The sequence below is a fragment of the Artemia franciscana genome, chromosome 15, assembly GCF_032884065.1.
Source record: "Artemia franciscana chromosome 15, ASM3288406v1, whole genome shotgun sequence".
Lineage (NCBI taxonomy): Eukaryota > Metazoa > Arthropoda > Branchiopoda > Anostraca > Artemiidae > Artemia > Artemia franciscana.
Window position 1 is genome coordinate 20,928,960 of NC_088877.1, and position 14,745 is coordinate 20,943,704.

Sequence of the window (14,745 nt, forward strand, 5' to 3'; positions counted from 1 at the left end):
GAGAAAAACAAAACTAAAAAACGAATGTATATACAGACCGGGACACCGGGATACAAATGATGACCGGGACCCGGGACACAGGGAATATAAATGACGACCGGGACACAGGGACACAACTACAACGGGGACACCGGGGGAAACAGGGGGATGTAAATGACGACCGGGACACCGGGACAGGGAATGGTCGATTAGCAATCACCATCAACAAAGCTCAAGGGCAATCATTAGAATCATGAGGTATAGATCTGAATACAGATTGTTTTCCCATGGACCATTATATGTTGCATGTTCAAGAGTCGGTAAACCTGACAATCTATTTATATGCAAAGACAATGGGACAGCAAAGAATGTTGTATATTCGCAAGTTTTACGTAGTTAAAACCATATATATATATATATATCTATATTCACAGGTGGGACATAGGGACACAACTACAATGGCGCGTAACTATTATGGCGCGTAACGACTTACGCGCGCGGGGGGGCTTGGGGGGGGGGCGAAGCGCCCCCACCAACTAGGTGTTGGGGTGGCGCGAAGCGCCACCCCAACAGCTAGTATATCTATATATATAAAAATAAGTTGTCTGTGTGTGGATCTGTGGATCGGGTGACGTCATGTTTGTCCGCATATGACGTCTGAATTATTTCACACTAATACAAAAGAAGAAAAAAACTAAAAAAGGTAAAAACTACAAAAAAAAACTAAAAAGAAAAAAAAACTAAAAAAGCTAAAAAACTAAAAAAACTAAAAAAAGGTAAAAATCTAATAACTAAAAAAAAACTGAAAAAAATAAAAAAAGGCAAAAACTACAAAAAAAATAAAAACTAATAAAAAAACTAAAAAGCTAAAAAACTAAAAAAACTAAAAAAAACTAAAAAAAGGTAAAAAACTAAAAAAAACTAAAAACTAAAAAAGAAAAAAACTAAAAAAAAGGAAAAAACTGAAAAATAAAAGAGAAAAAGAAAACTAAAAAAATATGAATAAATATATATAAAAATAAGTTGTTTGTGGGTTATGTCTGTCTGTCTGTCTGTCGAGTGACGTCGTGTTTGTCCGCATATAACGTCTGAATTATTTCACACTAATACAAAAGAAGAAAAAAAACTAAAAAAGGTAAAAACTACAAAAAAAACTAAAAAGAAAAAAACTAAAAAAGCTAAAAAACTAAAAAAAAACTAAAAAAAGGTAAAAAACTAAAAAAAACTGAAAAAACTAAAAAAAGGCAAAAACTAAAAAAAGGCAAAAACTAAAAAAAAACTAAAAACTAATAAAAAAACTAAAAAAGCTAAAAAACTAAAAAAACTAAAAAAAGGTAAAAAACAAAAAAAAACTAAAAACTAAAAAAGAAAAAACTAAAAAAAAGGAAAAAACTGAAAAATAAGAGAAAAAGAAAACTAAAAAAATATTAATAAATATAAAAAGTAAAAAAAATGGTAAAAACTACAAAAAAACTAAAAACTAATAAAAAAACTAAAAAATCTAAAAATCTAAATAAACTAAAAAAGAAAAAAAAAGAAAAAAGGAAAAAAATAAAGGGGAAAAACAAAACTAAAAAACGAATGTATATACAGACCGGGACACCGGGATACAAATGACGACCGGGACACAGGGAATATAAATGACGACCGGGACACAGGGACACAACTACAATGGGGACGCCGGGGGGCACAGGGGGATATAAATGACGACCGGGACACCGGGACACAAGGAATATAAATGACGCCCGGGACACTCAAAGAGAAATCACAGACTGGAACACCGGGACACAAATGACGACCGGGACACAGGGAATATAAATGACGACCGGGACACAGGGACATAACTACAAAGGGGACGCCGGGGTGCACAGGGGGATATATAAATGACGATGGCGACTCAGGGAATGGTCCATTAGCAATCACCATCAACAAAGCTCAAGGGCAATCATTAGAATCATGAGGTATAGATCTGAATACGGATTGTTTTCCCATGGACCATTATATGTTGCATGTTCAAGAGTCGGTAAACCTGACAATCTATTTATATGCACAGACAATGGGACAGCAAAGAATGTTGTATATTCGCAAGTTTTACGTAGTTAAAAACATATATATATATATATATATATATATATATATATATATATATATATATATATATATATATATATATATATATATCTATATTCACAGGTGGGACATAGGGACACAACTACAATGGCGCGTAACTAATATGGCGCGTAACGACTTACGCGCGCGGGGGGGCTTGGGGGGGGGCGCGAAGCGCCCCCACCAACTAGGTGTTGGGGTGGTGCGAAGCGCCACCCCAACAGCTAGTATATATATATAAATAAGTTGTATGTTTGTACGTATATGACGTCATTATAAGTATATAAGGCTTTGTATATGACGTCATTATAAGTATATAAGGAGGCGATTCAAAGAGAAATTTTAGTATAAATCCTACAATGGCAGAAGAAACAGCCGAGGAAGCTGCTCAAAGAGTTAATTCAAAGAGAAATTTTTGTATAAATCCTACAATGGCAGAAGAAAAAGCCGAGGAAGCGGCTCAAAGAGTTAATGCCAAAAGGCTTGCGGCTAAAAGAGAAAGTAAGAAAAGAAAGCATGCCGAGGAATCACAAGAACAACGTGAAAACAGGCTTGCGTCTCAAAGAGAAATTACCAAAAAAAAATCGTGCCGAGGAATCACAAGAACAACGTGAAAACAGGCTCGCGGCTCAAAGAGATAATCGCCTGGCATTCAGGTACAGCCCAGTCGATGATTATAGCTTGAGTAGATGTGTTCAAATCAGGACTATGTCTAGAATTTGTCCCTCTCGCAAGGCCTTGAAATTTAATGGTGAAACAATGGGAATGTGTTGCGCCTCAGGAAAAGTTAAACTTCCTCAACTGGCTGCACCACTATAGCCATTGAAGACTTTATGACGTTACAGACGGGGACACCGGGACAAAAGGAATATAAATGACGACCGGGACACTCAAAGAAATTACAGGCCGGGACACAAATGACGACCGGGACACAGGGAATATAAGTGACGACCGGGACACTCAAAGAGAAATTACAGACCGAGACACAGGGACACAAATGACGACCGGGACACAGGGAATATAAATGACGACCGGGACACAGGGACACAACTACAACGGGGACGCCGGAAGGCACAGGAGGGATATATAGATGACGACGGGGACGCAGGGAATATTCGATTACGGATTGATTTCCCATGTATATGTTGCATGTTCAAGAGTTGGTAAACCTAACAATCTATTTATATGCACAGACAATGGGACAGCGAAGAATGTTGTATATTCGCAAGTATATATATATATATATATATATATATATATATATATATATATATATATATATATATATATATATATATATATATATACTAGCTGTTGGGGTGGCGCTTCGCGCCACCCCAACACCTAGTTGGTGGGGGCGCTTCGCGCCCCCCCCAAGCCCCCCCGCGCGCGTAAATCGTTACGCGCCATAATAGTTACGCGCCATTGTAGTTGTGTCCCTATGTCCCACCTGTGAATATAGATATATATATATATATGGTTTTAACTACGTAAAACTTGCGAATATACAACATTCTTTGCTGTCCCATTGTCTTTGCATATAAATAGATTGTCAGGTTATCCCCCTGTTTCCCCCGGTGTCCCCGTTGTAGTTGTGTCCCTGTGTCCCGGTCGTCATTTATATTCCCTGTGTCCCGGGTCCCGGTCATCATTTGTATCCCGGTGTCCCGGTCTGTATATACATTCGTTTTTTAGTTTTGTTTTTCTCCTTTATTTTTTTCCTTTTTTTTTCTTTTTTAGCTTATTTAGATTTTTAGATTTTTTAGTTTTTTTTATTAGTTTTTAGTTTTTATTTCTTTTTAGTTTTTTTGTCCCGGTCGTCATTTATATCCCCCTGTTTCCCCCGGTGTCCCCGTTGTAGTTGTGTCCCTGTGTCCCGGTCGTTATTTATTTTTTAGTTTTTTACCTTTTTTTAGTTTTTTTAGTTTTTTAGCTTTTTTATTTTTTTTATTAGTTTTTAGTTTTTTTGTAGTTTTTGCCTTTTTTTTAGTTTTTTTAGTTTTTTAGCTTTTTTATTAGTTTTTAGTTTTTTTTGTAGTTTTTGCCTTTTTTTAGTTTTTTTAGTTTTTTAGCTTTTTTATTTTTTTTATTAGTTTTTAGTTTTTTTTGTAGTTTTTGCCTTTTTTTAGTTTTTTCAGTTTTGACGTCACCTGATCCAGTTTTTTCAGGTGACGTCACCTGATCCACGATCCACAGATCCACAGACAACTTATTTTTATATATATAGATAGTTTTTTTTTTTTTACTTATGTCCTGGTCGTCATTTATACTCCCTGTGTCCCGGTGCTTTGTTGATTGCTAATCGAACATTCCTTTTGTCCTGGTCGCTTTCTCTTTGAGTGTCGTCATTTATTAGTTTTTTCCTTTTTTTTTAGTTTTTTATTGGTTTTTACCTTTATTTTAGCTTATTTTTCAGTTTTTTTCCTTTTTTTTATTTTTTTTTTATTTTTTATTTTTTTTAGTTTTTTACCTTTTTTTAGTTTTTTTAGTTTTTTTAGTTTTTTAGCTTTTTTACTTTTTTTATTAGTTTTTAGTTTTTTTTTGTAGTTTTTGCCTTTTTTTTAGTTTTTTCAGTTTTTTTTTAGTTTTTTATTGGTTTTTACCTTTATAGTTTTTTTAGTTTTTTAGCTTTTTTATTTTTTTTATTAGTTTTTAGTTTTTTTTTGTAGTTTTTGCCTTTTTTTAGTTTTTTCAGTTTTGACGTCACCTAATCCAGTTTTTTCAGGTGACGTCACCTGACACATCCATCCATCCATCCACAGACAGACAACTTATTTTTATATAGATAGATATATATATATATATATATATATATATATGTATCTTGCATTATCCGCGAAGTAATAAATTTTGTATGTTTTATGCTTCAACATCGCTGTTTACATATGAGAATTTTTTTCTTTTTTCAAATTAACATGTTCTCGTTTCTTTTAAATATACACACTTACCTTTATAAAAAAAAACATAGGCGATGCAACTTGTTTTGTTTATACCTTTATTAACTAAGGCCAAGAAAAGTAAGGTTTGCAAAGCCTAGCAGTAGTCTATCCATGGCTTCGGAAGGTTTCTCCAGTTTATAGGTGAATTGCAGCTTTTTGCTGTGATATGCTGTTAATGTTAGCAGTATTTGACTTTACTCTGATATCCCTATCTTTGAATGTATCTTTTTTTTGCATAGGAAAAGAAGCAATTTTTTAGTTGCTCCAAGAGAAAATAATAATCCAAATTTTTCAGCTGAAATATTCAAAGACTCTAAGTCAGTATGATGATAACGAGAAGGTTCAAATAAAAATTCCGCTTCGTTAGAACTGTTTTCACTCATTTGTTCCAGTTAAATGATTTGTGCATTATAGGCAACCTTCACCTGATGATTAACTTGCTTATAGGCCTTAATGAGACCTGGTCGTTTAGATAGAGTGGTTTATGTTCCGCTTCCAGATGTCGAAACCCGTGAAGCTATTTTTAATCTCATGTTAAGAAAAATGAGTGTATCCGAAAATGTTAGTATCGGCTGGCTTGTAAGTCAAACAAATGATTACTCGGGAGCAGAGGTAAGCCATCTTGCTCATAGTAGGCAATATTGATAATAGTGTTTCTTTTTCATTGCTTTATTTTTAAATCCGTAATTGGCTTTGTTCGCTTTCAGGAGTGTTTCGTGTTGAATCTTTGTATTTGTTTCATTTCGTGTCTTTAAGGTCTCGCAACAAGTACACCAATATTGCTAGTTGCTATTGGTCATTTGATGGCTTCTTGTTCTTAAAGTTTTTTTTACGATTTGTGTTTCCCAAGTTGAAATCTGCTATAAATAAAACCAAAACAATTGCTGGGTTACCGATTTTAAGAATCAAAATGAGTGAGCGGCTTTCATACTGTGTTTACCATGCTCTAGGCGTCAGATGCCAGATTCTGCGATCGCGTTTTATAGTTTTTTAGAAAGGATCTTTCCACCAATTTTTTAAAATCTTTTATTTGAAAAGGTGTGAATTTTTGACTTGCTTGGTTCTTTCTCCTTCTTTCATGTTCCAATAGTGGTTAGCAGATATTAGCTAAATTTTTCCTCAGTATGGAGGAGGCGCTTCTTGGATTTTCTCTTTTATAGCCATTAGCATAAGTTGAACATTTTTTCGAATTATTGTTTTCCGCATATCGAGTTAAGAGTCATTGGTTATCACCAATCAGACTGTTAGAGGAGAAGGGGAAGGAGAGAAGGTGGTCAAAAACAAAAGAAATATAGATTCTAGTCATGATTTTGCGAGGCGGGTGTTCTTCATACCGATTATGGGGAAGTACACTGTTCTCCCCTTTATATACAGATAGGCTGAGCCTCTTTCCAAGATGGTTTTATTTTGGGAGGTATATATGACGAGTTACGTCATCAGCATAGCGTGGTATAAGATTCCTTAAAAGCCAGTATTTGATATAGCATGGTCAGTAACTATAAATAGTGCCTCTAACTTAAAACTGTTCCAATATACGAAAAAGAAGTCCTTCCATCAGGTAAGCATGAGCAAAGTCAGAATAAACAAGAGCTAAGAGCTCATATGGCACTTGTGACGAGGTCGGAAGAGCCTAGAGCCAAAATCCTAAAAATCAATAGATTGCTTTAAAAGGAAAATCAGAGGCTTAATGCCGGTCGGGATTTAAAATAAGAGCTCTGAGTCACGAGGTCCTTCTAAATATCAAAATTCGTTAAGTTCCGATCACCCTTCTCGTAAGTTAGAAATACCTCAATTTTTCTAACTTTCCCTCTCCCTTCAGCCCGCCAGATGGTCGAATCATGGAAAACGACTTTATCAAGTCAATTTGTACAGTTCCCTGACACGCCTACCAATTTTCATCGTCTTAGAACGTCCAGAAGCACCAAACTCGCCAAAGCACTGAACCCCACCACCTAACTCCCCCAAAGAGAGCGGATCCATTCCGGCTACGTCAATCACGCATCTATGACATTTATAAGCGTTTTCCAAGATTTCTGTTTTCCTCCTCCAACTCCACCCAATGTCAACAGATCTGGTCGGGATTTGAAATAAAAGCTCTGAGCCATGACTTTCTTCTAAATATCAAATTTCATTATGATCCAGTCACCCGTTCTTAAGTTAAAAATACCTCAATTTTTCTAATTTTTCCAAATTAACAACCCCCCGCTCCCCTAAAGAGAACGGATCCGTACCAATTATGTCAATCTCGTATCTATAACTTGTGCTTATTCTTCCCATCAAGTTTCATCCCGATAGTTACAAATACCTCATTTTTTCCCAGTTTTTAGAATTAAACCTCCCCCCCCCACTCTCCCCAAGAGAGCAGATCCGTTCCGGTTATGTCAATTCTGTATCTAGGACTTGTACTTATTCTTCCCACCAAGTTTCATCCCGATCCCTCCACTCTAAGCGTTTTCCAAGATTTTAGGTTCCCCCCTCATTTCCCCCCAATGCCGCTGGATCCAGTCGGAATTTAAAATAATAGCTCTGAGACACGATATCCTTCCAAACTTCAAATTTCATCAAGATCCGACCTATCTTTCGGAAGTTAAAAATACCTCATTTTTCTAATTTTTCAGAATTCCTCCCCCCCCCCCCCCCCCTCCAACACCCCCAAACAGAGCAGATCCGTTCCGGTTATATCAATAACGTATCTAGGACTTCTGCTAAGTTTTCCCACCAAGTTTCACCCCGATTCAGTCTCAGTCTAAATCCCGATTTCACCCCTTCAGTCTAAGCGTGTTCCAACATTTAGGTTCCCCCCTCCAACTCCCCCAATGTCACCGGATATGGTCGGGACTTAAAATAAGAGCTCTGAGACACGATATCGTTCCAAACATCAAATTTCATTAAGACCCCATCTCCCGGTCGTTAGTTAAAAATACTTCATTTTTTCTATTTTTTCGGAGTTAACCGGCCCCCCACTCGCCCCCAGATAGTCAATTCGGGAAAACGACTATTTCTAGTTTAACCTAGTCCGGTCCCTGATACGCCTGCCAAATTTCATCGTCCTAGCTTACCTGGAAGTGCCTAAAGTAGCAAAACCGGGACAGACCGACAGACAGGCCGACAGAATTTGAGATCGCTATATGCCACTTGGTTAATACCAAGTGCCATAAAAATCTATAGGCTTCGTTTCTCTAATTGGAGATGGAGAAGGGAGCTGGGACACTCATTCTCTTATTCAAATGCAATCTTGCTTTTTAGTTTGATTCTGATTTGACGTTCTCTTCTTTTAATCCCTGCAAATGACTGACAAAGGGATTTTGATAGGGCTTAATCATAGTTATTAATTAAATATTTTTGAGGATTGTTTCAAGTGTGGTTGGTTATATGAAGACACATGACCTGACCAGAGGTCATTGTAACAAGGCGCATAAAACAAACACTCAAGAAAATTAAAGAAAAAGATTGTTATATTGGCGGTTTTGATTTGAATACAATATTACTGGTTGACAAAAGATCATCTTAATGCTTACGATAGAAATTTGCGGTTTACACAATAAGTTGAAACTGAAAATAAGCTACCGTTTTTATGGCACTTGGTATTAACCAAGTGACATATAGCAATCGCAAATTCTGTCGGTCTGTCTTTCTGTCGATCTGTCGGTCCCGGTTTTGCTACTTTAGGCACTTCCAGGTAAGCTGGGACGATGAAATTTGGCAGGCGTATCAGGAACCGGACCAGATTAAATTAGAAATAGTCGTTTTCCCTATTTTACCATCTGGGGGGAGTGACATTGGGGGTGGGGGGGGGGTTGGGAGGGGGAACCTAAAATCTTGGAAAACACTTAGAGCGGAGTGATCGGGATGAAACTTGATGGGAAAAATAAGCACAAGTCCTAGATACATGATTAACATAACCTGAATGGATCTGCTCTCTTTGGAGTACTTGGGGAGGGGGGGGGGGGTTAATTCTGAATAATTTAAAAATGAGGTATTTTTAACTTACGAACGGGTGATCGGATCTCAATGAAATTTGATATTTAGAAGGACATCGTGTCTCAAAGCTTTTATTTTAAATCGCGACGGGATCTGTTGACATTGGGGGGGGGGGGTTAGGGGGGAACCTAAAATCATGGAAAGCGCTTAGATTGGAGGGATCGGGATGAAACTTGGTGGGAAAAATAAGCAGAAGTCTTAGATACGTGATTTAAATAATTGGAACGGATCCGCTCTATTGGGGGGGGGGGTAATTCTGAAAAACTAGAAAAAATGACGTATTTTTAACTTACGAAGGAGTGATCGGATCTTCATGAAACTTCATATTTGGAAGGACCTCGTGAATCAGATCTCTTATTTAAAATCTTAACCGGCTCCAGCGTCATTGGGGGGGCAGTTGGGGGGGGGACCGGAAATCTTAGAAAATAGTTAAAGCGGAGAGATCAGGATGAAACTGGATGGGAAGAATAGAACCTGTCTAAGATACGTGACTGACATAACCGGACCGGATCTGCTCTCTTTGGTGGAGTTGGGGGGGGGGGGTAATTTGGAAAAATGACGTATTTGTAACTTACGAAAGGGTGACCAGATCATAATGAAATTTGATATTTAGAAGGATCTTGTGCTTTGAAGCTCTAATTTTAAATCCCGACCAAATCTTTTGATATTGGGGGGAGTTGGAGGGGGAAATCTTGGAAAACACTTGGAGTGGAGGAATCGGAATGAAGCATGGTGGATAGAATCAGCAAATGTCCTTGATACGTGATTGACGCAACCGTACTGGATTCGCTCTCTTTGGGGGAGTTGGGGGGAGGAGTTCAGTGATTTGGCGAGTTTGGTGCTTCTGGACGTACTAGGACGATGAGAATTGGTAGGCGTGTCAGGGACCTGCACAAATTGACTTGATAAAGTCGTTTTTTTCCCCCCAGATACGACCATCTGGGGAGCTAAAGGGAGAGGAAAGATTAGAAAAAATGAGGTATTTATAACCTACGAGTGGGTGATCCGATCTTAATGAATTTTGATATTTAGAAGGACATCGTGACTCAGAGCTCTTATTTTAAATCCTGACCGGCATTAAGCCTCTGATTTTCCTTTTAAATCAATCTATTGATTCTTGAAATTTTGTTAGAGCTCATACGATATGAGCTCTTGGCTCTTAGCTCTTCTTGCCTCGTCACAAGTGCCATATGAGCTCTTAGCTCTTGTTAGATGTGCTTATTACTAGTAAAACTAATAAACTGGATTTTACTATCTATAGAAAACCAACACAAAACAATAAGATATTTTGATTTTAATTCACCCCCCCCCCCACAAGTTAAAAGAGCAGTTGTAACTTCTCTCATTAATCGTACCCTGTTTATTTGCTCCGATTCGTACATAAATGCAGAAATAAATTTGACCAGAGATGTTCTTTTTGGTAACGAATACCCCATTGCTTTTGTCAATAATACAATTAACTGTAGACCAAAAAGACATTCCCGTAAAATCAAAAATATTTCACGATGTTAGGCTTCTGATAAGCCCTCCAGAAAACTAGCAATTATAATCAACAACCGAAGACATCTGAGACACCAGAAGAATGTCAATTTTTTGAAAAGCTTTTTTTGTGAAATATTTGGACGTTTTAAGAAAGTTTTAGCGACAAAATTTTTTGGAAATATAAAGTCAATTTTGTTATGTTTTAAGACGGTTATAGTATATCTGTATTATAGTAGTTGTGATGACTGTATTTGATGTAAAGGATTGTTTCAGTCGTGGTTTTGGAGACGAACTCCCTAAATAGTAAATCCTAAAAAAAAGGGCTAGATCCTCTTATTAGTGAGGATAGGAAAATAGATAATGTGCCCGTGTGACAACATTTTCCAAAACTAAGTACACAGGCAAACACCAAATCAAAATTGCGTGAAACAAAGGAAAGAAAAGATTTAATAAATGAAAAAATCAAATAGGGGAGAAAAACGAGGATTTGTCAGTAAACAACGACGAACAAACACAACTTAGAAACAATAGGGAAATTTTTTAAAGGCAGTGGAAATAGATTTAGTGAATATTTTGGCCCTTTGTCCAAGGGCCGTTTTCAGCACAACATCATATATATATATATATATATATATATATATATATATATATATATATATATATATATATATATATATATATATATATATATATATATATATATATATACATATATATATATAAATATATATATATATATATATATATATATATATATATATATATATATATATATATATATATATATATATATATATATATATATATATATATATGTAAACTTACTTAAAAATGCGACCTTTAAAACTAAAAATGTTTATAAAAAATTCTTAAAACAGCCCTAGTATTCTTACTTCAACGAAGTTCAACCAGGTCTGATAAATAAATGATTCGAGATGATAAATTCACCCAAACGAAATAAAATAAATAAATTAAATGCAAGCTTTCAAAGCTAATCTTGCTTTTTTGGCAGCTAGCCTTAAAGGCCTTTTTGTAACGGTTTCAATACTATTGTAAATTGGTTTAGTAAAATATTTGGTTAGATCATTTTTAATTAAACTTGAGTACATCGAATTTAGTGAATATTCCCCTAAGTCCTTATTTAAAGAAATATTATTATTTATTTTGAGACTAATTTCAATCGATCCCTAACCACCTATTTTATGCCCTAATTACTACTAATGAGAGAAGATTTTTCAAAAAGTATTGCGTGGCTTTGATTCTGCTAAAGCAGAATCAAAGGAGTTATTAGAACTATCAGAAATTCATGCTTTGTCTATGTCTTCTTTATGCTGGTGTAGCCTTTTTTCTAGATTCTGATGAGTTCTGCCAACGTAGTAATTTCCACAGTCGCATGGTGTTTGATAAACCCCTCTTTGGCGAGTAACTGGGGTTTTATCTTTACCGGAGTTTGAAAAATTTTTGACCTCAAAGTTATTAGTGAAAACTACATACAGATTATTATTTGGGGAAATATTTTTTAATTTCGTTGTGATTTTTGGGATATACGGACGATAAACTATTTTTCCTGTTGATTATAATTGCTAATTTTCTTGAAGTAAGTTTAGCATCTGAACATTGCAAGGGAGGTTCAGTGAGGCTCTACTAGGGTCGAAGGATTATGATGCCAGCCATGGCGAGCTAGACAAGTGGAAAGAGGCAAAATGAATCCTACGCGATCTCGTTCGCGAATTCAAAAGTCGCCTGATCAAGTGAGGACCATTTACTGGGCTAAAAAGTCTGAGTTGGCGACCAGTAGGGAGCAGGGGAAGGTGACGAAAAGGTCACAAATCGCGCTTACTACGAGCCAAGATTTTTCTCGGCTCGAAGAATTTTCTTTTGAAGGATCTAAATACATAAACATTTAAATATGTATAAGAGAGGCCCGAACAGAGTGAGGCCGAAGTCTGGAGCTACCGAACATAGCTAGCAAAGGGAGGCGAAATTAATCCCCAAATGTGAGCTTTATTGGGCCAAGAGGTCTGCTAAGCAGGACTCTTTTCCACTAATGTGTTATAAAATCAAGCGCCAATCAAGGGCTATGACAGAAAAAGGGTAAAAAATAGACTTGGTTAGATAGGCTGTGGAAAAATCCTATAGCGCTTGGTATTTAAGTGGATATAGTCCATTTTGCTGTTGGCTCAATCCATGCTATACAAAATTTTCATAAAAATAATGTTGCTAATAATTCTGCCCAAGAAATTAAAGCCAAAGTTGGAATGCTTATCTTAAGAAAATCGCCCTTAAATTCACACTGACAACTAATCAGCTTCTTCTTGGTTCTTTTTCCTCCATTCTGATGATGGTTGCAACTGTATGAATCGGGATGATTCGTTCCCCTGTCTTATTCTTTCATTTCCCTGTCTTATTCTTTCAGGCAGCAGCTATTTTTACAACCACTCCAACATTTTGGCAATTAGGCTTTTTAGTTAGATGTAGACGCACACCCCCTATATATCGCCTTACTTTGATTGGTAGATATTTATGTATAATTGTTTGTCTTTCATTCCTACAATCCTGTATTCTCTGTGACGTTGTGTCTGCGCGTTTCTTAGATCCAAGAGAAGCTAGAAAATAACTGCTGCATAAGAAATACTAAATAACGTGATTTTTTGTGTATATATGTTTTGTGTTTTCAGGTGTGTGCTGTCTGTCAAGAGGCTGGTTTGATTTGTCTACAGGAAGATATTAACGCAACCATTATTGAAGTGAGACATTTTGAAAAGGCCCTTTCTGTTGTTAGGCCAAGAACCACGAAAGAGAGTATAAATTTTTATGAAAATTTTTTTGTCGAACGAGGCTTTTTGAAAATGTAATTTTCTGAACAAAGCATTAATTAATTTTTATCTAGGCTATATAAAATAGAGTCTGATATCTTTTGGCAGAAAAAATATAAAATCTACCGAAGAGCCATATAACGAATAGTAACTTCTATGATCTTATCTATCGTTAATTTTTTTTTTTTTTATTTTATTTTTTTTTTTTTTTTTTTTTTTTTTTTAATGCAACACCATTGATTGGTCGGACTTTTTGAAATTGAGCAGAAATACTAACCTATGATAGTCAAGTGGAATATCAGTGAAATAAGCCGATCTAAAGGACCCTTGTTCAAGCTAGGACAAGGTTATGTTTAAACTATGACAATGTTTTCAGTTTCGACATTTCTGTTTTTTCTGACCGCCTGAAAGGAGAAATAATATCAGTTTTTTCTTTTCTTTAATTATTCAATCTAAATATACACTACTTCTATAATTAATATTGGATTATAGTTTATCCTTACAAGCTAAAATTAATATGAAGGCAAATGTTAAAAAGCTATTACTTCATCAATAAGATGAAAGTGACTAAATGAGTAACGAAGAGAATTCAGTTTCAAGCGTCGTCTAAACCATGGCTCGGCAACCTTGTTGTTGTAAAAGGGCCAAAATTTTACGTGCATTTTACGTAGAATTTTAAGGACCAAATTTTACCTGGATAAAATATTACGCGGGCCGCACTTTGGTCACATGTCGTTACACTGTAATGTATTACTCTAGGCTTACTGCAGTGATTAGAGTGTATCTACTATTTATATACAAATATTTTTGGTTTAAAAATAAAACGCTAAATGCATATTTTTATTACATTAATCACTACAATCAATGAGATTTTTGTTGTTGCATTTGATTTGCATTTTTTTTTTACATTAGCTTGTATTTTATAGTAGAGACGCGTAGTATTGCGTCTAAATGTGTATCCGATAATCGAGAACAGTGTTTGTTTTTTCGTTAATTCAGAACTGAAAAAGTTTGCTTCAAAATTTATGTACTACCAAAAATAGCAATTATTTGCTGAGCAAACTTTTTTGAATCCTTGTAGTATTCAGAGGGCAAACTTCCATAGAAATCCATCGATTTTTGTCCTCAAAAGCTATTTTAAGTGTGGTATGACTTTGCGAATCTATCACATTTATCTGCAAAATATTTGTCACATTATTGACATTCACTGCGAAGGAGTTTTGGAAAAATATCCATCTTACGTGAGATATTTTTGAAAGTGGCAAAACGGTTTTCAAATTCAGTTTGAAGTTGTATTAATGCAATTTTCATTTTAGTAGTTTACCGAACAAAATATATATCAGCTTCTTCTACTGATTTCTTACAATTTGTAAAATGATCAAGCTTTCTATCATCGATATGCTTGATAAATAATGCTAGTTTCATTACAAATGCCTCGA

At 35.6% G+C, this 14,745-nt stretch overlaps 1 protein-coding gene across 3 annotated transcripts in view; it reads left to right on the forward strand.

The window, feature by feature from the left end:
• Positions 1-13,358, forward strand: part of LOC136036167 (ATPase family gene 2 protein homolog A-like) — a 119,357-nt gene extending 105,999 nt beyond the window's left edge. For all 3 annotated transcript variants that reach the window (XM_065718231.1, XM_065718232.1, XM_065718233.1), the window contains exons 9-10: positions 5,475-5,639; positions 13,169-13,358. In XM_065718231.1, the coding sequence (XP_065574303.1) occupies positions 5,475-5,639; positions 13,169-13,345 (342 nt within the window). In that variant the 3' untranslated portion in view covers positions 13,346-13,358. The remainder of the gene's footprint in view (positions 1-5,474; positions 5,640-13,168) is intronic.
• Positions 13,359-14,745: the final 1,387 nt, after the last annotated feature.